Source organism: Peromyscus maniculatus, chromosome 13 (assembly GCF_049852395.1).
Source record: "Peromyscus maniculatus bairdii isolate BWxNUB_F1_BW_parent chromosome 13, HU_Pman_BW_mat_3.1, whole genome shotgun sequence".
In the NCBI taxonomy this organism is placed as follows: domain Eukaryota; kingdom Metazoa; phylum Chordata; class Mammalia; order Rodentia; family Cricetidae; genus Peromyscus; species Peromyscus maniculatus.
Genome location: NC_134864.1, coordinates 64,033,553 through 64,058,570, shown reverse-complemented (window position 1 = coordinate 64,058,570; position 25,018 = coordinate 64,033,553). Strand labels below are relative to the sequence as shown.

The following is a 25,018-nucleotide window of genomic DNA, read 5'->3' as shown; positions in this document are numbered from 1 at the left end:
ATAAAAATATAGTGCCTTTTTCTTAGCATGCAGAAACTTGGAAGTTAGGTGATCAGGTGATCTATATATGGCAGAATTCAGTTCTAAGATGTGAAATGATTTGCTCAGGACTCCATAGTAGGCCTGTGGGCATAGGAGGGATTTACCAAGGTAGTGAGTATGGTTCTTATATTTGCTTTCTGCAAGTTGTTCTGTCAATTGGACTCATCAGATCACATTGCTTTATCAGACTGTGCTATGTAAACTCCATGCTCCTACAGGTCTGCTGACAAAGTCAAGTCTAGGTTAAGTCAGGAGTGAATGATGTGGACGCCAGCAAAATGTGGGATTGTGTCACATGAAGAGCAGAAGAGGAAATTATGAATGATTGCTTGGAGAAGAAAATAATTGTAGAATTCCGGAGTAAATAAGAAAACATGTTTCTGTGTTTCTATTTTAAATACACACATCATTCCTTTGCCCTTGAGAGGAACAATAGGAGTCAAGGTTCTAAGAAACTGCAGATGGGTACGTTTTAACTCAGTATGAGAAAGGATCGTCTTGATAACTAGAATGGTACAATAATGAAATTGCAGATAATGAGAGATGTGTTCAGAGAAGCCAGATGATTCCACTGGTCCTGGATTGTAAGCTCCTGCGGATTGGACACCATGTTTTATTTCTCTCTCTCTAGGAACTGAAACAGCACCTAGCACACAGCAAACACTCATTTGGGATTCATTATACACAAGTTTTAAAAGTCATTCTTCCATGGTGTAGGTGAGCAGGGATGTGGGCAAAAAGGTATAGAGGACTCTCCCAATGCTTAGGTTTATGATTGCTGATAAAAATTTACAAATAGTGATGCATAAACTTATAACAAAGTCAGTCATTTCGTATTTTTGGAACCAAAGGTCAGTGCTATTGTTTCTTTGAACATATACATCACCATGGGGAGTACATTCTTTTTCTCTTCTTTGGGGAGAAGGGTTTATTTGCCGCAGCTACTAACATACAAAGAAAACCAGGGCTACTTACATCTCTGTGCATGTTACACAGATGAACTTTCCAGGCAGTTTAGCAAGGATTTGTTGTATATGGTATCCAGAGAGCGATTCATAGGAACACGTAAGTGATGGCTGTGTCAGTAATGTCACACTTTTCCAACTTAGGATAATCTAGAAAATCACATTTGTCAACGTCCTAAGTCTTACATAGATTGTCACTGTCATCATATATTAACAAAGGCCTTAAATTTCACTTTAAACCCTTATTTTTTATAGGATATTTTATATCCATAACATTTTGATTTGATGTGTCTTTTTTGTTTTCTAACAAAGGAGGGGATTGTCATTTCTTTTAGACCATGAAGAAATCATTTGAGGAAGACAAAGAAAGCTTTATTTAAAGCATCTGTATGTGCTACAGGAACTACTCAAAGGTAAACGATAATAAGGAAATTACTTAGTTTGGTATTTCATCTTATTCTTTGAGAATTTTTACAATTTACCTTCCCCAAATAAAGTGATCATTCATACCTGTTTGCTCATATCTGACAGGGGTTGACAACATCTCCCACTAAGGTCCCTTAGATTCTCAGGGATTTTTCTTTCTCATATAAATATGCCCAAAACAATTTTTCCATTGTCATGAAACATTGTCTTTTTGTTTTCAATTTCAAATAACAGTGTTCTTTGGGCCATAAAGGTGCTAATGAGAGCATTTGTTTGTACGAGTCTAACTTCTTCTCATATAAGATAAAAACACAGCAAAAGTCTTTTTCTTTTTTGAGACAGTTTTTTTTGTGTGTGTATGTATATGTGTGTGTATGTGTGTGTGTATGTATGTGCATGTGTATGTGTATGTATGTATGTGTGTGTATGTATGTGTGTGTATGTATGTGTGTATGTGTGTGTGTATGTATGTGTGTGTGTATGTGTGTGTATGTATGTGTGTGTATGTATGTGTGTGTATGTATGTGTGTGTGTGTGTGTGTGTGTGTGTGTGTGTGTGTGTCTATAACCTCAGCTCTCCTAGAACTAGCTGTGCAGACCCAGCTGGCCTTGAACTCACAGAGATCCGCTTGCATCTGCCTCCCAAGTGCTGAGATTAAAGCAGCTGAGGTTTAGGTTCACACTTACTGATGCAGTTATAGTTTTCTCCTAGCTGTTACTTTTGCTCACAGAAACAGAACAGGTTTGCCCACTGTTTATATACCTAATGTATACCTTACTTAGAACCTGAGGGTAGATGTGTTTGACTGAGAGAGTTATGCTGCTTCCAAATAAAGACAGGTATCTTCTTTGCATTCTATTTTGAGTCATAAGACACTTTCCCTCCCTTCTTCTCTTATTTAATTTATGTGCCAGAGATCTTTCTGTTCTGAGAATGAAAGTGAAAGGCAGGGAAGAAAGTAGATGAAGCAGAGATGATTCAAGTGTCTGACATAGTTTATGCTTCCTCAATAAAGTAAATTATTTTTTCTCTTTCCAATAACCATCATTTCCCTTGATCTTAACATCACTCAAAACCTGGCTACAGAGTCCTGTGCAAACTACTGTGTTGTCTGAAGATGCACAGAAGGATGAAATACTGCTGCTGTCTGCATAGCCCGGGCTAGTTGGACAGTGTTTCCAGCTAAGAATTACTGCAAATTTAAGAATGCCGTTTTTTTTTCTCATCACTGAGTATTTATTATATATAACAAATACATGGGAAAGAAAAACTATATTGTGTGATATAAATAGTTTATTTACATTACAGAAAAAACATCAAGACAATGTATACTATTTCAAATATATCCATACATAATCAAATATAGCTGTAGTACATGTTTTCATTGGTGTAGATTACCACAAACGCAAGGCAACATGTGTAGATCTCGTCTTATTCTTTTGTCTCTAATGCTGTATTGTGTAGTCCAGGCTGTCGGCTGTCCGGCCACTGGGAAACATGCTCCCTCTAGATTAACCTTGTGGATGCTCTTGTTGTGTTGTCTGAACTGTAGTGCCCTGTGTTTTGCTTCTGTCTGTGAATTCTGTTGCTTCTGGGGCATTTCCTAGAAGGTTGGAAAGTTTACAGATCTTAGTCTAATGCGATTACCTAAAGTTTGGTCCTATAGTCAAAGCGAGAAGCTGTAGAAGAAAATGACTAAAGTATTTCAGAGGAAAAAAAAAACTTGATTACTAGTAGAATCTAGGAATACTTGAAAAGGTTATTATTATTATTATTATTATTATTATTATTATTATTATTATTTGCTTCTCCTTGCAGTTGTCTTTAGGCTTCTGTCGAGAACTGAAGAACAGAAGTAGAAGCTGAAGAGAAATACTTTTACCTTGCCCTTCTCCGTTCATTCCTTAAGTCTGTTCGTTATGTTGTGTAATGAACTGACTCAGCACAATGGGAACAGGCGAATCCCAAGCTTATCACAGCTCTCTTTAAAGGTCTTCAACAACTTTATATCTAAATGTCTTAACGATGAGTGTTATATTGACATTCAGTGCTACAAGTTAAGATCCCATCACAGCAGAACGAACCAGCTGATAACACCCGATATGTAAATGCAAAGGAATATTGCTTTGGCTTAGCCTAATATCATTGTCTTGCATTAATGCCATAAAGCGAGAGACAAAAATGGGCACCAATTATGCTGCTTCTATAAAAGGCTAATATTCAGTAACATCTGAAAATCGCTGATATAGTATTTTTATTATAATAACAGATTTCTTTGATCATGCAAGCAAGAGCAATATAAAGCTAACATAAAATTCTATTAAAACTAAGAGTGGTACAGTGGAAAATAAGTATATAAGCATACATACACGTGCACACACCTACATAGTAGGTGTGAGCACATTTTTGTGTAGTTGATGGGGCCATATAACCGCCAAAAAGAAACATGGATCTGGGAAGTCACATTTTCAATAAGTGGGAGATGGAAGTAAAAAGATGAAAATCCACCTTCTCAGTGGGACAACTCTTTTCATTTTGGAACAGGTCTCTAGATATTCATATTTTTATGAGTGGTAGGTTCTTGAATAGACAGAAAAAAAGGATAACAAAATCAGGGGAAATGGGTAGGACGGTAGAGAAAGGAAAGGAAGTCAGAACAGAGAACAGACCAGATGATACCAACATTAAGAGAAAATTGAAGACAAGGAGAAGATCTACACTAGGAATAATTCTGTAGACTGTCTCGCATCTGGGTATTTTGGAATATGTCCTGACAAACAAGGCTGGCCAGGTCACCAGGAAAACAGGCTCTCTTAGGGTCAGAGGTCGGCCTAGCTACAGAGTCTGTTTTGTGAGCACATTCTTTTTGGAAGAATGGAATGAATCTACCCTGGATGCTGGTGTGACGTATGAATTGATACTTTTTCTGCAAACTGTTTCCGAGGTTTGGCTGTACAAGGGGGGAGATTTATATAACACATTATAACAATGCAAACACGGCTATTTCTCTTTCCCTGAAGCAGGTAGAGAAGTGTTTTGCTTAGTTCTCGCATGAAAAAATACCTTGAAAATATAGCAGACATGGCTTACTCAAACTGGGAGCTTAGCAGAAGCAGTCCATGACAGAAGAGCACACAAAATCACGAGCAGCTGAGGCAGAGGAGTAGCGTTGAGTGCAAAGCCGAAGCAGTAGACAGACACCATTTTGACTTCATCACTCAGTGGTGTAACTCAGTATTTGATAACTCATATTTCAGGGTCTCAGCCAGGAAAGCGAGGCTAACTATTCATTTTTTATAATGTTGTGAAGTGTGTATACACATACACTTGTGCTCTCAAACAAGTGACTGTATAAGCATCTGACACAATTATACCTTGTAAACACACAATTCCTGGTAAAGGTCTCTATATTCTATTTTTTAAGTTATGTATAGGAATGAAAAAATGTGATTAATGGCTTATTTGAAGACATGTCTGAAGTATTGAAATTTTGGCTTTCTTCACTATATGAAATAGCAATCAAGTTGTCATTGCTTGAATATGAATATGAGTTTTGTTTTTCTATCTACCCTGAAAGATGTATGATACAGTTTTCTGTGTTTTAGATTCTTCTCTATCATTTCTTTCTGTGCTCACTATTTTTGGTTTTCAAGTTGTCTTTCTGTCCTCTGCATTTATTTTCATGTAATCCATTGGCTTACTTGGCCTCTAAACATCAAAGTCAAGATGATAGACTCAACTTGGCTTAGGGCAGCACCAAGCTCCAATGATGATCTTCGCTTATGCCTGTAGGCCAGGTAAAGATTTATGAGCTCTGTTTTGTCTTTTTACAGAGCAGATCCCACACTTGTCTTTAAAGAAGATCGTGTAATACTGATGCCAAGATACATTATAGTTTTTATGTTTTAAATTTATGATGCTTCTTGTTTTCCCATTTTTAGAAATAATTTTTAGGGAAATTCTCTGATTTACTATAGAAATGTATAAATGAATGAAAGTCTTAATGTCTTATGGATCTGATAAAAAACCTTAAAGAGTTTCTTTGAACATTTTAAAAAAGATTGTGAATCCAGTTCTTTTTAAGGATCTACATTGGCTTTTTGGCTATCACATGAATGATGCATTAGGTTGGGAGTCTAGTTCTTACCTACCACACATTTGCACACTCAAGAGGTCCAACAAATCCCTGTCTTTGCTCCTCATCTCAAACTGAACCTCAGACATCACTCAGGAGTCATGGTTCAATTTCCTGTTGGAACTGGATGAAATCTCTGTTCCCTTTCAATCTCATCCCTGTTCAAATAAAAATTACCTTTTTCCTGGGCTTGGAATTTGCTATTAAGGTGTGGTATTTGCTGCTGTTTCAGAAATGTATCAAAGGTTTTCATCACACAATCTTTCTCATTACATTTAAAATATTGCGATTAGCACTTACCATCTTAAAGTGAGGAAGCATTTGTTGTTGACACCGAGTGTGTTAACACTGATGGTGTCCAAAGGTTCTACTTGGAAATATGAATGCTATTATTGAGAGCTAGAATTTAAGCATTTCTAGACCTTATATAACATCTATTATCACATTTGGTATAGTGATTCCAGTAGGTAAAGATATACTGGTTCATAGTCTGAATGAAAAGTGGCCTTTTACAGATAAAAGAGAAAAGAGTGTTTAAACAGAGGCTGACATTACATGTTAGAGAGGAAAATAATCTTAGGACATAAACAATTCCCATCATAATATAAAAATGAGTAAAATCAGTTGTGCCTGTTCTGTAGGAAAATCCATGCCTTTGCACTTGGCTAGTGAAATGTTCTTACGATGAGGAACTAGGACTCACGGAGAACAGGTGGCTACAGTCAGCCCACCAAGAGACTCAGAGTCCCAGGGAGGACAAAAGCTGCCCTTAGCTTGGATGATGCCCAAGTACAGTTACTGACCTTGTGATGCAGAGGACCACCACACATATGACAGCAATCTGAATTGTTCCAATCACAGCTGCAATCAAGACGTACTGAAACCGGACCGGGCCAGGAACGACATAGAGAACACTGTAGTCCTTTTTCTCACAGTGTTGACCAGTGTAGCCAGCATCACATCTGGAAGGAAGAACAGTATCTGGTCACTTGTGGCCCACAACTCTTTTATTTTAATTGGTTTCTTTAACCTCAATTAACATGTTTACATATTGCTTAATGACACCATGCCAAAAAAAAAGGCTGTCTGTTATAGACATTTTCTAAGCCATTGTTAGAGAAATGCCGAAAAATTATTGAATCAGAGATATAGCAGGAGTGATTTCTTAAATTTGATGGCCATAAAGTCATTAGTTTTGAACAGAGAAATTTTTTTGAAATTCTCTTCAAAAGTTTTGAAGAGAAAAATTTTGGTGTAGGCAATACAGGTATACAAACCAAGCTAGTGTGAGCATCCTCTTAGAATGAATTATGCTTCTCACTCAATCAATCTCCCAACCAAAAGTTCACACAGACAATTTTCATATTGAAATAAGCATTTGGTATGAAAAATATACTAAATTAGATCAATATGTCATTGTTTGTGGAGAGCCTCTGGTACTTGACTTTGAATATCTTGTAACTACACCCTGCGGACTTTTCCGTGGATATCTGGAGGGTTTAATTTAATGACTGCTGTGGAGGGATGGGCAGCAGAGGTCTCTCTGTCATGTTCACTCTGCCTGTTGAAGAACAGGAAAGTTCCAGTGTGTTCTGTGAAAGGAAACAGGTGTGGAAGACAGTTGTGGATAAAAGGCAGGCAGAGAGAGAGAGGCAGGTAGAGAGAAGACAGAGACACAGACAGTGCTGTTTCTATATCTATATCTATATCATAATCAATTTATTTCATCATATGCCAGTTATATATTAATTTAAATATAGATACGTTTTCAGTTTGATTTGCCATCTCAGAAATAATCGCTGTATGTTCTAGACATGAGTAGATATTTATAAACTATATTTATAAACTCAACCCAGACAAGCAATTTCTTTGTGTCTCTTCTGAGTTTGAATTGGAGGTATGGCAGCCAATCATCTCATGATACCAGGCTCCATAGAGAAGAAAGCCAGTGCCCAGCAAAACCAGTTCATAGAGGATCTGGAGGGTTTTGGAAATAACCTCCCTAAAATACTAAGGGAGAAGGGCCAAGCACAACTCTGCACCCAGAGGAAAGGATGGTGAGCAAAAAGTGGCCCATGCCCTTAAAATTATACTGCAAGGACAGAGTGGTGTGCTGTACGCTGAGTGTATAAGGTACACATACCTTCTGGTTAGTGTGTGTGTGTGTGTGTGTGTGTGTGTGTGTGTGTGTGTGTGTATGTGTAGGAGAGACAGAGAAACTTTGATGCTGCTCCCTCATTTAAGCAGAATGTAAACCAATCTTCCACCAACACTTAAAAGCTGGTTTCTACATTTTTACTTTATGCTTTTTGAAGGTTTAACAAAGAAAATCTTACCTGCAGGACGGCTCCTGCATACTGATGGAGTGTTCACACTTCCCGTGCATGCAGAAGCCGTTGTAGTGTTCCGGGCAAGGTATGTGGTGTTCTCTGGCACTTTCTTCTAGTTTGTTAGCGTTCTCTGTGAATACAGATAAAAGCAAGCACCCCTGTAAACACCGTCCGTGCTGGGCAAGATCAACCAGTGCATTAACCAGAAAAGGTACAGTAGGCAAAGGAATTTAAAAGGGCAAGAACTAAAAGGCCATGCTTCTGAAGAAAGACAGAGAGAGAACTGAAAGACATCTTTACAATTATGCTTAGAGATGAAACTGCAAAATTACCCAGAGCATTTTATGCTTTTACGCAATTTCCTACATCTTTAACAGCCACTGATGTGGACATGAGTTGTCAGAAGCTTTAATTTTACTTGCATAGAGCCTGTACATTGATCATAAAATAATCTGAGAAGAAATCCTCTATTTTTTTAATTTCAAAGCATAACATCTGCTGAGAACAAATTGCTGAAATACCTCGATACTCTCTCAACATGAGGGCTTAAAAGTTAAAATATGCCCGTGTTCAATTGCTAAACATTTTCCAAACCAAATGCAAATTTCAACAAATGCATTCTGTCAGGCACTTTTATAATATACTGTGAGTACGAGTTGTTTTTTTTTTTGTACTAGCATCCATACATTTTTATTGCCACAATAATGCAATTGGAAGACTAAAGATTATTTTAGAATCACTTATATAGATAGCCACATAGTACATGCTAAACACTCTAAGTTTATTCCAATCCATATGGCTCTGTACCTCGCCTGGACAAAACAGTAGAGCTAGCCCTGGTGGTGTGAGTGCCGGTGAGCAGGGCCGGTGAGCAGGACCCAGGGCTGTGTGAGCAGGGGACCTGCTTCCACTCCTTGTTGTCTGCTACACTGGGTGAGCTGGCTGGGGAGGTCCTGGAGAGCTTGCCCGTGTGGTGAGGGAAAGCTGGCAGGGTGACCCAGGGCTATGAGTTAGCCCACTCCCTACATCCACCTCGTCTATGAACTGCTCGAGTGTGTGAAGGGACTGGACCTGCAGATCTAAAGCTCCAGGATCTCCATGACACAAGGCAGCAACAGGATGTCCAAGAGGAGCCCCAGGGAGAGCCCAGTATTGATGCTGTAGCAGAAGCCAGAGGCCTCGAACCGGACCAATGACTCTTTGCAATGAAGATTTACAGGTAAAGATGTGTGGACTAAGGGGTAGACTGTGTGACTCACTGGGCCACACTACAGCTTCCACACTGAGATTTGTTTGGTTGGTTTTTTTGTTTTGTTTTACTTTTAAATTTTGTTTGTTTGTTTTTTGGGGGTAGGGGAGGTTGCATGGACAGAAGTCAGAAACGAGGGGATGGGGAGATGGATGGGATTGGGATGCAAGGTGTGAAATCCACAAAGAATCAATAAAAAGTTAAAAAAAAAGAGAGAATGATTTGTGAGATTTAAACTTAAGGAAAGTGAAGCACCTTATATTGTAAACTGAAACACTTCCACTGCCATTAGCAGTTTGTTCTCTAATGGTTCTAATAAAAACACGTAGGTGCTCTCGGGGTTCTGTGTGCTCAACTATGCTGACTATGCATTTGTAACACCATCTCTGAGCAAGCGGTTGCTCAACTCCTTCTGTGTTTATTTTTAAATTTCTGGGCTGGAGAAATGGCGCAGGGGGTAAGAGAGCTTGCTGCGCAGGCATGAGGACCTGGGTTTGGCTTACATCATCAATGTAAACGGCTAGGTGTGGCCACATGCATGCCTGCAACTGTGGTGACGTATTGCGTACCCTAAAATATGCCTGAAGATCAGAGAACAGAACAAGCCACTAGATTGAACGCAGAGGCCAGGCAGTGGTGGAACACACCTTTAATCCTAGCACTCGGGAGGCAGAGATCCATCAAAGCCACCCTGGACTACATGAGATTGACTGGGTCTAGGAGAGAAAACAGAGCCAGGCAGTGGTGGCATACGCCTTTAATCTCAGTACTGGGAAGCACACACGCCTTTAATCCCAGGAAGTGACGGCTGGGCAGAGCAAGGTATATAAGGCATGAGGAGACGGGAACTAAGGCTTTTCAGCAGAAGCACAGAAGCGTCCCTTTTGGTTAGAGGCCCATTGGCTGAGGCTTTTTTAAGCTGAGGAGTTGGTGAGGTAAGAGGTGGTGGCTGTGACTTGTTCCTTTGTCTCTCTGATCTTTCAGCTTTCACCCCAATATCTGGTTCCGGGTATTTTATTATAAGACCATTTTAGACATTCATGTTGCATGCAACTCCAGTGCTGTGGGAGTGGCTGGTGACAGAGGATTGCTAGGGCTCATGGTGACCCCCCTTTTGGTTCATGTTCAGTGAGAGACTCTGACTCAAAGGATTAAGGCAGACAATAATAGACGAGGGCACATGATATTCTTTTCTGGCACACACTCACACACATACACACACACACACACACACACACACACAATTTTGTCTTCATTGTCTCTTCTGAAATATGGCATTTTTGAAAATTTCTGCCTAAATAAATGAGAAATATAACTTTATCAACCTCAATCTTTTTCAATCTGTAAGTATTCTTCAGCACCTGAAGAATAGTAACTGGTCAGCAGTAAGGAAAGATTGCAAGTTAATTACTGTTTTTATGGAATGGATTACTTCCCATTATGTCTACACAGGGGCACCATGTTTTATAATAGTGTATCCTTATAATTTTCACTGGCAGCCATGGACGATGAGCATATTCATCAGGAGAAGGATGAGCCTTTGCATTCGTGAATTAGATGGATGTATTATTTATATTTAGGCAGAGCTGTAAAATATCTTTCTATACATTTTAAGATCTAGATGCCATCTGCAAATCATTAAAGTTTGAAGCAAACTGTTAAAATATTTAGTGCTTTCTTTTGTAGGAATATTTATGTATATTGCTTCGATGGGTAATATGTCAAGTTTTATCCCTAAATGTATAAGGTATAGACTGTAGCGATGGCAGAGAGATTGCAGACGACACTTCACCAGTTCATTGTTTTATGTCTGTGTATTTTAGCTATGGTGTAGTTGGGGATCTTTTGCATTAAGATGCTTCTACACTGAAAATTGTCACCGAAGTGAGTGAACAACCTCTATAGAAAAGAGTGTGAGGATACGGGGATTGTTTTGGCCTCTCCTGCTCTTTAAGTATTGTATACATTTTGACTAATTTTTTTTTTTTTTTTTTTGCTAGCAAATTATACCCACGGTAAGGACACCCAAGAAAATCAAACAACCTAGTGTTGAGTAAAATCTGACCAAAATGGAATCAGGGTAACCCTGGAATTTAGATGCACCGTGTAATGACCTGGCTATTCAGAATCCACGGAGAAGATTAGGCTTGTTTTTGTGCTGGGTCCAGATGGTAACAAGTGGAGTAGCTAACCCATGCCCTCGCTCTTCAGAGAGGAGTTTTAAGCAGTGGGGGTTGTCAGGCCCACTGCTTATGAAATGAGCCAGCACTGATTTCCACTCTTATTTCTGGATCTTCTTCGCATAACAAACCATTCAACACTTCTATTTAGTGTTTGTTAGTAACACTTCAGTGCTTCTGCACACCTGTGTGGGGGGAACTTCTCTGACTTCCTGCAATCCAGTTATACACAGCCTTTTCTGTCAGAATAGCTCTCATCTTATTAAAGAGCTGGTTTTCCTTCTGCTAACTATAAAAGAAGATACAGAATTTTCTCAACTCAAAGCCCATTCTTGAGGGTATTTTTATATTGCACCTTACCCTCAAACTGATGGTTTCTGTATTCAAACCATGTGCAAGATTGTGAGCTGAGGTCTAAGTGCTAAGCAGGAGGTGTTTTGAAAGAAGGTATTGCTTCAGTGTGTCAAGAGCTGGATTTTTCCCGTTTCCTGTCTAAGCAGGTAATGCAGGAGGGGAATAGTCTCCATCATGATGCCTGCTAATTAGTTTATTCCAGTCCTTGTGAGCTTAGAGGGCTCTGTTCCGCTGCTCATGTGATACTGTCACATAAGAAAGTAGGGAAATTGAAAATAAATGAGTAGAAGAAATGATCTCTGGGCAAGAAAATGAGAAGTCATCAATACATGTCAACAAATTTGTAGTTAATCCAACCAAGTAAAGCAGTTGATTGAAAACCTGAATATTCAACCACTTCTAGTGATGCAGTAGACATACTTTAGAAACGAGATTTAAGTATATTAAGACAAGCAGAAACATAGAAATCTAATATCTCAACAAATATATGTATGAGGCATGGTAAATATTTGTGAACCCAAAGTTTATGTACACCGGATATTCAAGCAACCATAAAGCATTTGGAGATACGAAATTATATAAAAATGATACTTTGGGGGTATACCTGTTTCTTCTAGTGTGACAGCATAGACATTGAATTCTCTGTTTTCCATTTAAAAGAAGTTTAATAATGTAAGGATTACACTCTCTCTTCTAAGAAATGCTGTGGTTATGGTACAAACTCTTCATGACGCTGTTAAACTCTGTTTGGATAGCTTGGAATGTTAGATCTCTAATCAAGGCCTGAGGTAGATTCTACTCTTTTGACCAGAAGAAAATAACTTTCTCTTAATTGGTCTCAACAGTTACACTTAGATGTGAAAGTTTGCTAGTTGAGTTGTGGTGAGAGCTATGGGCAGAATGAAGAAGAAGGTCAGAATCATGTTTCTTGTTCCAAAACTGATGAGACATAACACAAAATGTGAATAGATATCATCATCACATCCTACAAGCATTCTTACTGGACATAAAATTAAAGACAGTAGAAGAAATCTACTTCTCATGTCACTATATTCTCAAGCAGAGCCTTGATGGTGAGTGACTTCAGGATTTCCTGAATTTGAATTGGAAAGAGTAGCAGAATTTAACATGTATGCTGCATTCTGTGGACTGGGTAACTGAAATACAAAAACATGCAGCTGTTTTCCTGGACTCTTACTATTTATGTTTCGACTATAATGCATTTACAGAGACAAACACTGAAGAATCGGTGAAACTTGAGATGGCCATTTATATGCAACATTTTAACCATGGCATCTAGGGGGTTCTTATTATTTAGAGTTAGCCTAAAATCCTGGAGTTCTAAGGAAAAACGGTGTTCCGTTTATTATTAAGAGCAAAATCTGCCAATGTTCAGTGCTTCGCTTTCTTTGAACCAGACTTGGCGGAGTTCTCCATCATGAAGAGAGCGGCGGTTGGAGGACGGTTCTGTTGTGTCCTCAACGCTCTTTTTCCACCTTCAGTCAAGAGCCCATCTTCCAGCAAGTGGGCTACTCGTAGGTTTAGAGGCTTTAGCTTAATGATCTTTAAAAAATACAGTGATTTCATGGAACTTAAGATGGCTTAAACACCGCTTTGGTCAATACCAGGCCTTGGGAAGAGGCAGGGATCCAGGATGCATCAGCTTCCTGGGCATCTGGAGGTAGAGTTGCCCTGATGTTATGGGACCAGTTTGCTCCAGCCTTACCACCTAGGCTGCCATGCCATTTCTTTCTGCTATAAATCGCCTCTCCAAAAATTAAAGTTTACTCGAAACTTTAGAGGAAAACCCAAGAGAAGGAATTTTATGACAAGGTTATATTTCTTTTTTTCTGGCCAGGTTTATATGCATAGAGTGAAACTTCTTTGGGACAGTTCTGAAAACCACCCTAAGTGACAACAAAAAGACTCAATGAGTTGAGGTCCCATCTAGTTGAGCTGCCAGAGCTGAGTGCCCAGCTATTTCCTTCTCCTTAGGCAGTGTCTGAGGGAATGGATAGACAGTCCAGATCAGCATTATCAGGGAATACACTTGTTCTTCCTTGTAACCTGAAGTGGAGAGCCCTCAGAGAGTGATGGGACTGCGACGGGAACATTTCCTAGGCCTCCGTGGCAGCAAAGGCTTTACTAACACAGGGACCACAGGGACCACAGGGACCACAGGGACCACAGGGACCACAGGGACCACCAAAACCAAGTGCAAACCCCAAACCCCAAAAGCCAAACAGCAAACCTGCCTTTGTGATATGTTACATGAATATTTTTCATGTGGGTGCTGTGTCCAGCACTGCTGCACACCATACATAGTATGTTATACTTCATGTGAATGTTTATTGTCTTTCAGTGTGTTTAGCTTATTGTCTTCTAAACACAGTCAGAAGTAATTAAGACAAGATGACAGTAGATCTACAATTATTCAAGAACCCATAATAATATCATCACTGTTTTAATATATAACACAGGAAAAATACATCCCTCATTAGAGCCCCTCAAGGAAGATTTGTAGACCATTTTGTATAGATTAGGACACCAATGCTCAGGTAGCTCTGGTGACATTTTTAGGAATGCACACATCAGACAGCTGAACTGAGGTGTCCGAGCTCACTCCAGCATCACAAGCCGACTGGCTTTAGTTGAGAACTGGTCGACGCAAAACAACACCTGACCTCACAGCCTCTTCTTTCTTTCTCTTCTTCAAACCCTAGATTCTTTTTTTTTTCCTTTTGGTTTTTTGAGACACGGTTTCTCTGTGTAGCTTTGGAGCCTGTCCTGGATCATGCTCTGTAGCCCAGACTGGCCTTGAACTCACCGCCTCCAGGCTCAAACCCTGGATTCTTTGCTTCACTCTGACAAGGGAGTCTCTTCTGCCATCTCTCCTTCACTTCTGTGGAGGGACCTCCTGGTGGCTCCCACCCCTCTACCTTCCTCAAGGGCTCTTTCTCCATCAGTGTGTTCAACGCTACCAGCAGCTAAGAAGATAGAATGGCCTTGTCACACTAGAGTGGGAAATCTCCCTCACTGCAAGTCTCTCCACAGTGCTGTCTGTGCTCCTTCTTCCCTTCGTACTCGGACTTCTACTTTACCTTCCACCTGCGGCTCTCAGACACTGCTGTGGACAAGAGGAGCTGACGGGACTTTGTTCCTAGATGCACCGTCTCGGCCCTCCCACATCCAGCTGTTCACACTCGATGGAACACCTGATACAGTGAAGCCCCGAGGACTCCAGGTCTTCATGAGAGCGTTTTCATCTCTGTGTGGTGTGTGCATGTGCATGCATGTGCTTTCCCTCCTTCCCAATCAGTCTGGCAGGCTCCTGCGTTCCAACTGATTTCTATGAATCCTTATCCTTCGCTCAGACGCTTCTCTTCATAATCTTGAAAAATTCTGAGACAGATGGACAAACTCTCTCTCTCTCTCTCTCTCTCTCTCTCTCTCTCTCTCTCTCTTTCACACACACACACACACACACACACACACACACACACAGAGAGAGAGAGAGAGAGAGAGAGAGAGAGAGAGAGAGAGAGAGAGAGAGAGAGAGAGAGAGATCCTTTATCCCATTGCCCAAGGCTTTTGCCATTACCTAAGGGCCTGTAATCATGGACAGTGTCTCTAAAATGAAAGATTTATAGCCACCTCTATTTAGCGATTGAGAAACACAGGAACAGAAGCCCTTTGGCATCTGTGTGGACGTCATATCACAAAACTGCAGTGGAACTTTGTGCCACCGATTCCAACTTGGCCAGTCACACTGTGTCTGTGGTATTCTGAACAAAACCTCCTGAAAGGAAGTCTGCAGAGACTGGCTGGCTGATTAGAATTTCAGTATTGTGGAGAGACCAAATGCTGCATGTTTGAAAGGCTAGTTAGCTTATCTTGGGTTAGTTCTAGTGCCCAAGAATAGTCATCCCTTGCCCACGCCTGTGCTGGGACTAACATCTTACAACTAACAAGCAAAAACCTTTTAGAATCTATTAACTTAGCAGATCACTGGTGTCCACCAACCCAAGAGCTAAGAATGCCATCAGATAGTACCTTGAGCCCGTAGGAAAGCTTCCCCAACTTGCTGTACCTGCCTCTCTGATGCACCCCCCCCCCATATATTTTAATTTGATTTGTGGCTTTCTTTGTTCTGTAAAACTATAAAAACTTCATGAAACTGATTCCGTATTTGAAGCTTGGAACTTGGGCTAACCCAAATCTGTATTCTTGGGTCACTCAAATAGCTCCAGAAAAAACTACCTCTTAATCCCTTTACAATGAGAGCTGTGGTTTCTGTGTTGACAGGATTGTCCAGCAAGAGGTTGAACTTTTGAGTGACCAGGAGGAAAGAAATTTCTATTAACAAAACAAAACAAAAACCAGGCATGCGTGTTCAAATGAGAAGCCAAGAGTATAAACGACTGGAGCGCTGCTTTTGCTTCCATTTCCGCGCACACACAGTCATTCACTTATTCTCATCCCTAGCCACACCAAACCTGTCGGTGCTGCGGCACTTGGTGACAATGGCGGTGACCGAGGCCAGCAATCAGCTTGCTTTTCTACAAGAACACTTCATGAACTGGAGAGCTTTTATTATTTCCTCAGCTGCGGAACAAAGGTATAGCTTTTACTCTTCAATAAGCTTTCGTGAGTTGGGCCTCAGAAGCACTCTGAGAGAAGATATTGGGAGTAATGTGTGTCTGTGGGAACCATTTTGAAGCTGAATGTCTGGGAGGAAAAACAAAAGGAACTAACTAAAAGGTTTATAACTTTAGGGGTAAAATAACTTCTAATGGTTATCACCATTTAGCATGGTTTTAACAGAATATTCAAGTTCAATGTTCAATTCTAAATGTTAATAAACTGTTTAGACTAGAAACTGTAAACAGCTATGATTATAGGTACTACATAATGCAGACGAGTGGATGGAACCTCAGCATATGGCTGTCCTAGAATCTTAGAAGATGCTTTCATTGCTTAAATACCTTTCAAAGTGTGGTGTGTGTGTGTGTGTGTGTGTGTGTGTGTGTGTGTGTGTGTGTGCATGTTTGTGTCTCTGTGTCTGTCTTTGTGCACTTTGTATGAATGCAATTTTATAATTATCTTTTATGTACACAAAATGTAATGAAACAAATATTAAAGTGTAATTCTCTGTGAAGGCTCACTCTATCACTCCCAGGAATGGATTCCATGGCTTCATTTCTGATCAACTGAATCAGATGACCATCAAAGAGACTGGGTCTTTAAAAACAAACAAACAAAAACAAAACCATTCTAGGTGATTCTGGCGTTCACACTGAAGATCAAGACAGCTGAGCTCCCCCAGCTGTTTCTTCCTTTCTGTACCGTCAGATGGTTTCTTTAGCATTCTAGACCATCTCTGTCGCATGGTGACGGTCCACGCCTGGCACCTTCCTGGCCCCAAACTGAGCTATCAAGAGTCACTGCCATGGGCTGTGAGCGTGCAGGCTGTGGTGTGTCATCGGCTTCTTTCCCTGTGTTCACCCTTCCTTGTCACAAGAAGCCCTCAGGGGCCTTCAGCTTGCCAGTCTCCTTACACTACAGGTAGTCAGCCTGAACAATTCAATTTAAAACATCTCTGGAAGCCAACACTTAAGAGAATATGCTGTGTGCCCCTCCCAAGTGCCGATGTCTGTGACGGGCTTCCAGACCTGGTTAAACCTAGGCTTCTTTAATGACTCTTAGTAACCAGCAAAGGACCAACAAGACCCCCCTGCATGGAAGCTAATGAAGCATCCTTTTGGAGACGTACGCAGGGAGCAAGACAGCTGAGAGGCACATATCGTACCAATGCTCATGACGGCTTCGGTTTCCACGTGACAGGGAAGGGATGTTGGTCAGTGCTGATAGCTACTTAAGTTCAGCTAGTCTGCGGGAAAGATAAAGTCACCAATGGCGGCAGGGACAGGAACAAAGGCAAACAGAGGGAAGCGCACTGGGGCCAAGATTACCGGCTGTGGCCACGTGATAGCTGGGAGAGGTTAGGCTGAGACAAACAGCAGCGAACTGACACTGGGGAATGCTAAGAAAGGGCAATGCCTCACATCGTTCCTCCTCATTTGCTATTGCAGCCTCTCCCCAACCTTCCCCTTTGCTTCCCTTCCTTCCCCCCTTCTCCTTCCCTTCTTCTCCATATCCTGATCCAACCAGGGATGGAATTTAGGGCCTCTTGGAATGTTGCCACTGAGCTATATCCCAGACCTCTTTGCACATTTTATCTTGAAAGGGGTTCTCATTAAGTTGACTAAGAAGAACTTGAAATTGCTTTGCGGTCCAGACAGGCCTGGAACTTGCAATTCTCCTGCCTCAGCCTCCCAAATAGCTTGGTCATAGGACCTAGGCAACCAGGCCTAGAACTCCCTCTGTTTTGAGGAGCACTTGGCCCATCCATCACACTATGCTCTGGGGACACTGCACTAGCCACGGCATCTCTAAATGACATACACCATGACATACATAATTTATAACATTTAGTTACTGGTACAGGGAGAGAACAACTGGCATGGGGGCTGAGGCCACTTGAGCTGTCTTGAGGGCCAATGTCCTCATAAGCGCACCTGTCATACATTTGGGACACGTGAGAATGCTTGGCATTTGGCTACACCCTCTTTTGAGTCAGACTGTATAGTGTGCTGGGCTGTCTCTGGGGTTTTGGACATGGACCGACACAAAGCTCAATATTGAGCATAATGAATAAGCATTATAGGTAGAAGAGACGTATATCCCCAGGGAAGTCCTTGCCCTGGAGGAGATGGGAATGGGGGGTGGGGTGGGGGTGAGGGTGGGAGGAGGGAGGACAGGGGAAATATGTGGCTGATATGTAAAATTAAATCAAATTATAAAATAAAAAAATAAGTTTTTTTTTCAAGAGAGAGAGAGAGAGAGAGAGAGAGAGAGAGAGAGAGAGAGAGAGAGAGAGAGACATATCTGGCAACCAACCGTCTGTGCGCCGGTGGAGGAAAGAGGCTTTGAGAACATGAATGCCTTTGGATATTTGTCTCTAAGAACCAGCTGCACTTCAGGGATGTGGTTTTCTCATGACTCCAATATCTCTCTTAGTGGCAAAGTCAAGTACAACGTGGTGGAGAAGGATTTTGCTCCACGAAGTGTCTGTAGTCATCGTGATAGGAGGAGGTGCTTGCAGTTTAATGCTATATTTGCTCCACACTCCAGTCTTCTTCAGTGAAATGCAAAAAATATGAAGGGCAAAAACCGTTCTGCTAATTGTAAACGACAAAGAAGGACAGCTATAAATGAATTGAGGAGCTAGGGTAAGCAAATGATGGGTTTGCATATTTTTTCTAAATGATGTCATGGCCCAGAAAGGGCAGTCAGAGAATTTATAGCATGGATTTAGTTTCATTTACAAATCTGGAGTACTGCCATGTGATGGTATCTGACTAAATTAATGTAAGTGTTCCTCATTGAAAGGACAAGAAGGTAATATTCTCTCATGTAGTCAAGGATAAGGCAGAACAATTTTAAGAAACACATAGCTGATTGTGCAATGAATATTTTTAAGGATGAGTTTGCCATTTCAAACTAGGATTCTAGATGAAACTCATTTTAAATAGATATGCAATAGGATCTAAGACAGAATAGGAAAATTTTGTTAATAGTTAACGTTTGAACAGTACAGCTCTTGAACAGTTTAATGTGTGCAAAGTTGTATTTTTTGATGACACTTTTCTTAGTGCATATCAGTTAATCAAATATATTTGTGTTTGAGCATAATCAGAATGTTGCTGAAGGTGCTACTGCTTTCTAAAACAAAAAAAAATTTTAATGCTATGAGAATCCATCATAGATTTCCATTTCCCCCTCCATCAATTTTAACCTGCTATAGAAACATGATGTCAATAAAAGCAACCTTTTAAAAACGTATCAGTAAAATCTTATGTGTCTACTGATTAATATTTTTTTTAAAAAAAACATGTTTTTTTGTTTCTATAGTAGAATATCAAGTTCCCTCAATAGTAGTTCATGTGTGATGGAGGCAGAAATTGGTGCTATGGACCAATACATGAGGAAATATCAACTAGGAAGCGGCAAGTTGGTCCTCACCTTTTCTTGATTTTCAGACTTTGGGCATCTGTGACTGTGATAAATACATTTCTGTTAGGACGTCTGTTTGCAGCAGGTCATTCACAGAGCCTCAGCAAACTAATGCAGTTGTGAATTACAAACAAACTCTAACATTGATGAAGTCATCACTTTTCAGTATACACATAGAGTTGATGAAAATGAGCTAAAGATTGGTTTCAGTTGCCACATGACCTGGAGAGTGTTAGTTCATGTCTACTTTCCCAGCATCACTCAGTAGAAGCCTGGTCCTCCTCAGACAATTTCTACGTGTCTGATAGTCTTAGCTTAAGCTTATGCTAAAGTACCTGTTCATTTCATTTGCATTTCAAAAATATGTCTTGAAGGTATCAATTTTAACAGCTCCAGTAAAAAAGTCTTAAGACCTTGAGGAAACTTATTCTTTATCTATTTATTTACTTTTCATCTTTTAAAAAAGACCATTGTCCATTACCACTTGCCATAGAACAAATAATTCTGTATTTTACCTTTATTGCCTCAAAGTAAATGAAGAAAAAGCTAATTGACATCAATGACCTTTTGACAAACAGATTCTAGGTCATATCTAGAGTATGCTCTTTTGCTTAGCTCTGTCTACATTTTTTGGATGCTCAAAAGCTGATGTTTCACATGGAATCCAGACTAATTAAAAAAATGCAAGACTTTTTTTTTGCATATCTTGTTTAAGAAGAATTTAAGTATTCCATTAAGAAAATTTGAAATGTTTTCTATTTCATTAAGAAAAGTTCAAAATGTAATGTTCTGTTGTTTGATTAAGATAATTTGAAAATGAAATGATTGTTTTTCTGTTTGATAGGGAGAATTTCAAATTTAGATATTCTTGTATTTGAAATGTTATCTCTCAGCATTATGTGTGTGTATGTGTGTGTGTATGTGTGCATGTGTGTGTGTGTATGCACATATATACATAGACACACAGTAAACTGCAGACAATCACCAAGTATTTTCAATAGCTAGGGGCTCCTTTTTTAATTTGTATTTTGAAACAACTGGTTTGTTTCTGACACTTTTATAGTCAATGATGACTTTAAATAGTTAACTCCAGATGGATAACTCTAGAAATAGTTAAGGATGCTATGTAGCTCTATATAATTTCTTTCTACCTAGACACTATTTAGAGTTTGAAATAAATTATCACTAAAGCTCCTTCATGGTCTCAATGCTTGTTTACCTTTTCATAGGTCTAACCCACACCCAGGATATAATTTACACTCTTCAAGTACATGGTAAGCCACTCAAGAAATCAATAGAGGTTATACAACATGTACAATTCTGAATTTGGAGAATCAGACATCTATTTGGTGTATTGAAATAGAACAGCTGACATTACAGATGCAGCTTCCAGACGACCATTTATTTAGAAATAGAAACAAAAAAGATGAATATATTCTGAAACAGGCGTAGAGTGTGACAGATAATTAAAAACCTCTAATTTCTGCTTTAATTGATGTTGTTAATATCAACCTATGACTTTAGGCTCTTAGGATTTTACCAAGTGACTTTTGGGATCCTAAAATTGTGAAAAATGACATTGCCTCTCATGAGTTGTCTAAATCTGCTACAGCTTCAGTCTAACTGATCTAATTTATTTATCAGATGATTCACTTAAGACACTGACTTATTTCCTCCTGTGTAGTTAATGCTACAAACGTAAGGTACAAGCGGTAAGTAACAAAGTTTCTTACCTGATGTGTGTACACATTAGGCCCCGAGACAGACAGCAGACAGAAGCAAACAACAACAGCAAAACTCAACATGTCAGCTTGAAATGTTACAGGAAAAACCCAGGACATTCAGATACTGAACAGTGGGGCAGGAGACCTATGTCCGACAGGTGTGATAATGTGTATGTAGTAAGGAAGAGTTGTGAAAGAGTTAGCCAGTCAGAGTCCAGGGAGTGGCCCAGAAGGACTGAGTGGACCACAGAAACAAGGTCCTCTGTCAGAAGCAGGGAAAGCCAGGTAAAGAAGGAGATAGAGATGGAGGACAGGCAAGGGAGATCGAAACAAAAGGAAGATGAAGAGGTCAACCAAGACCCCTTGTGAGCAGAAGTCTATATACCAGGAGAAGGAGTGCAGCTTGAGTTTCAGGGGTAATGGGAAGCCATCAGGAAAGTCTCTGGCATATCTCACCGGAGTTGAAAATGGATCAGTGAAGGGACTCAGAAGGAGTAACAGACACACAGGAGATCAGTACTGCAGGTTAGGTGATAGGCATTGTCTAAGTCTAGAACATGGCCAGGCAGGGAGAAAAAGACAGTTTGATTCCAAATGTATCTCAGAGGCGGATGCATATGCCCCATTTATTTGCTGTAAAATGAAAGGAACAGTGGCAGGTGGTGGCAACCCTTCTGATTCCAGTACTTTGGATATTGGGTAAAGAGAATCATGAGTCTGAGACCAGCACATACTAGAGAAGGAGACTGTCCTGGTTAATGTTCTATTGCTGTGACAAAACACCATGGCCAAGACAACTATATAAAAGAAAGCATTTAACTGGGGACCCTTGGTTCCAAAGGACCAGAGTCCATGACCATTGTGGAGGAGAAACGTGACGGCAGGCAGGCAGGCATGGTACTGCTGCAGTGGCTCTGAGGTTACACTTGAGCCACAAGCGGGAGGCAGAGGGAGCTAACTGGAATGGCACAGGTTTTTGAAACCTCAAAGGCCATTCCCAATGACACACCTCCTCTAACAAGGATTCACCTGCAAATCCTCCCCAAATGTTCCACCAAATGGGGCCCAAGCATTTAAACATATGAGCCAGTGAGGACTTCTTCTCATTCAAAACACCACAGAGACCCTATCTCAAAAGAAAAAAGTAGGAGAGCACCATAAAAGACTAAATTGTGCCTTAAGCAGCTAAGTAATACCATTTTTGTGTCATGGAGAGTTTGAGGAGAATTATTTTAGCTTCAATACAAATATGTCAAAATCCCTCATGATTTTTGAGAAAACATTGATGATTTTGTTTATGGTTTGGTATGTATAAAATAGAATTGCATAAACTGGAAAGAATTTCTTGTTTAGTAGAAAATATTAGGAGCTGGACTATATAATACTAAGCAGTATTAGGAAAATTACCTGGAGGCGTAAGATGTCTGAAATAGGAGGAAGGGCATTTATAATGGTCTATAAGACATTTGGAGGGGTGGGTTTAAAGGCATGGGAAGAAACGTTATGAAACAATGTAAATTGAGTCTATGAAGAAACAGCCCTGAAGAATGCTTTTAAGCAAAGCATTTCTCTCTGTTTTTGAAAAATATGTCATAAGGAAAGGAGATTCTTTAAAGATAATAAAATTGTAGAATTGCCTTCTTCAATTTGTGTTATATAACACGGGTCATGCATTAGTCAAAGGATTATCAAGTGATATTGTTATTTTATGATAATCTAATGCTTTCAAAGTGTCATTCTTACACGCAGACTGCAACACTCCCCAGGACAGTTAATACGCGTGTGTGTACACAAACATATAAATGATTATTTGCACATTTATAAATATACACAGGCATTTGTTATATCTATAAACCACACACACACACACACACACACACACACACACACACACACACACACGCACGAACGCACGCACTCACGCACGCACACATGCACACACCTTTGATAAGTTAGAAAGGAGAAAGCAGACATATTCAATTAATTCCTTTTACCATACATGTTAAAAGCAGGAACTGGCTCCAGATGCCGTGTGTGTCTAACTCTTAAAGTCTACATCAAAAGAGACTCAGAAGGTCATGAAGATGGAAGGGAGAGAGTTCTTGAGCCCTCACATCCATTTTTTCTGTTCTCAGTTTAATGTGGGATTCTCAGGGTCTCAACAGTAATGGGTTGTTTTTCAGGGCTGGACATGCAGAGTTAGAGGAAGTATGGAAGAGGCAGTCATCTGGATAATTCCAGGCTAGAAAACAATTTTGTCTGAAGGTACAGATAATTGAGACAGCAGTGTTTTTTGCCGGGAGAGATTCCTGAGATTGCCTCAGCACTCTACTTGAATCTGCAGGTGGAGTCGTAACCACAGGTGTTGCATGGACTAATAGAAACTGCACCACTCAATGTGAAGAATGGGGTTTTCTGGAGATAGCTAAATTGCCTAGTTCTATATTTTTTTTTGTAAAAATAAAGTATATTGGATATTTTTCATTATAAAAGCAATTCACATTGAGTTGACAATAGTAAAAAATACAGATAGTAAGAGAACAAAAGAAATAACTCAAATTATACAGCCTAAAGAAAACTGCCACCAACATTTTATATTCTGTGTTTTGTTTTTTTTTTATACTACATGTACTTTTAGGATTTGGTTGTTTTGAACTATGTAGAATCTCTCTCTCTCTCTCTCTCTCTCTCTCTCTCTCTCTCTCTCTCTCTCTCATTTTTCAAAGGCTTCACCTCAGGCCATGTCTGGGAGCTGCTTCTAGGGCACTGAAGTAGTAGGCTCACCGTGATCAGTTTCTACATTTGTCAGGGAAGAACTGTGGCCGTTAGAAAACCACAACTGACTTTAGATGGACAGCAGTTCACAGGAAAACTCAAGAACTGAAGATGTCATCATTAGGACAGAACACGCTTCACTGTTTCAACATCTGTGAATTAAAAGCCTCAGAATAGACAGAGTTATTACTAACGTTAAGTAACACCATCATCTACAATAATGAAAAGTGGGAATTATCTAACATTTTAGCAACAATGTAATAGTTAAATTACAGTGTAGCAGAAGGGTGAAATATCCAACCAGAAAAAAAGAAAAATTTTGATGGCACATCAAGTAAATAGGATTCCAATTCCAGCACAGGCACACAAGTATGCTTGCACATGAATATGCATACATGTACACATACTGATATATACACATTGCACACATAAGTATGCATGTATATATACTACGACACCTACACCTGCATACATATGAATACACACATATAAATCTACATACATACACACAAATACATATACACATCCATATATATATATATACACACACATGAATATGTACACAAACAATATGTGAAAAATATAAATAACACTAGAAAGAGATCATCAGACGTTAACAGTGATTATGTCTATGAGGTTCCTCCAACAAATATGCTTTTATCATGAAAAGTATGTAATAACTGAAAAGTGAGTTTCAAGCAATTTCTTTTGACCTGAAAAGTAATGGTGAAGTCTTTAAATTCAAGTTTTTTGACTCTTAC

The 25,018-nt window shown here is 39.8% G+C and overlaps 1 protein-coding gene across 1 annotated transcript in view; it reads right to left on the bottom strand.

The window, feature by feature from the left end:
* Window positions 1–403: 403 nt before the first annotated feature.
* Window positions 404–25,018, bottom strand: part of Tmeff2 (transmembrane protein with EGF like and two follistatin like domains 2) — a 275,906-nt gene continuing 251,291 nt past the window's right edge. Inside the window, exons 8-10 of the mRNA XM_006974866.4 lie at window positions 7,906–8,029; window positions 6,373–6,531; window positions 404–3,037 (exon numbers count right to left, since the gene is read on the bottom strand). Of these exons, the coding sequence (XP_006974928.1) occupies window positions 2,941–3,037; window positions 6,373–6,531; window positions 7,906–8,029 (380 nt within the window). The 3' untranslated portion in view covers window positions 404–2,940. The remainder of the gene's footprint in view (window positions 3,038–6,372; window positions 6,532–7,905; window positions 8,030–25,018) is intronic.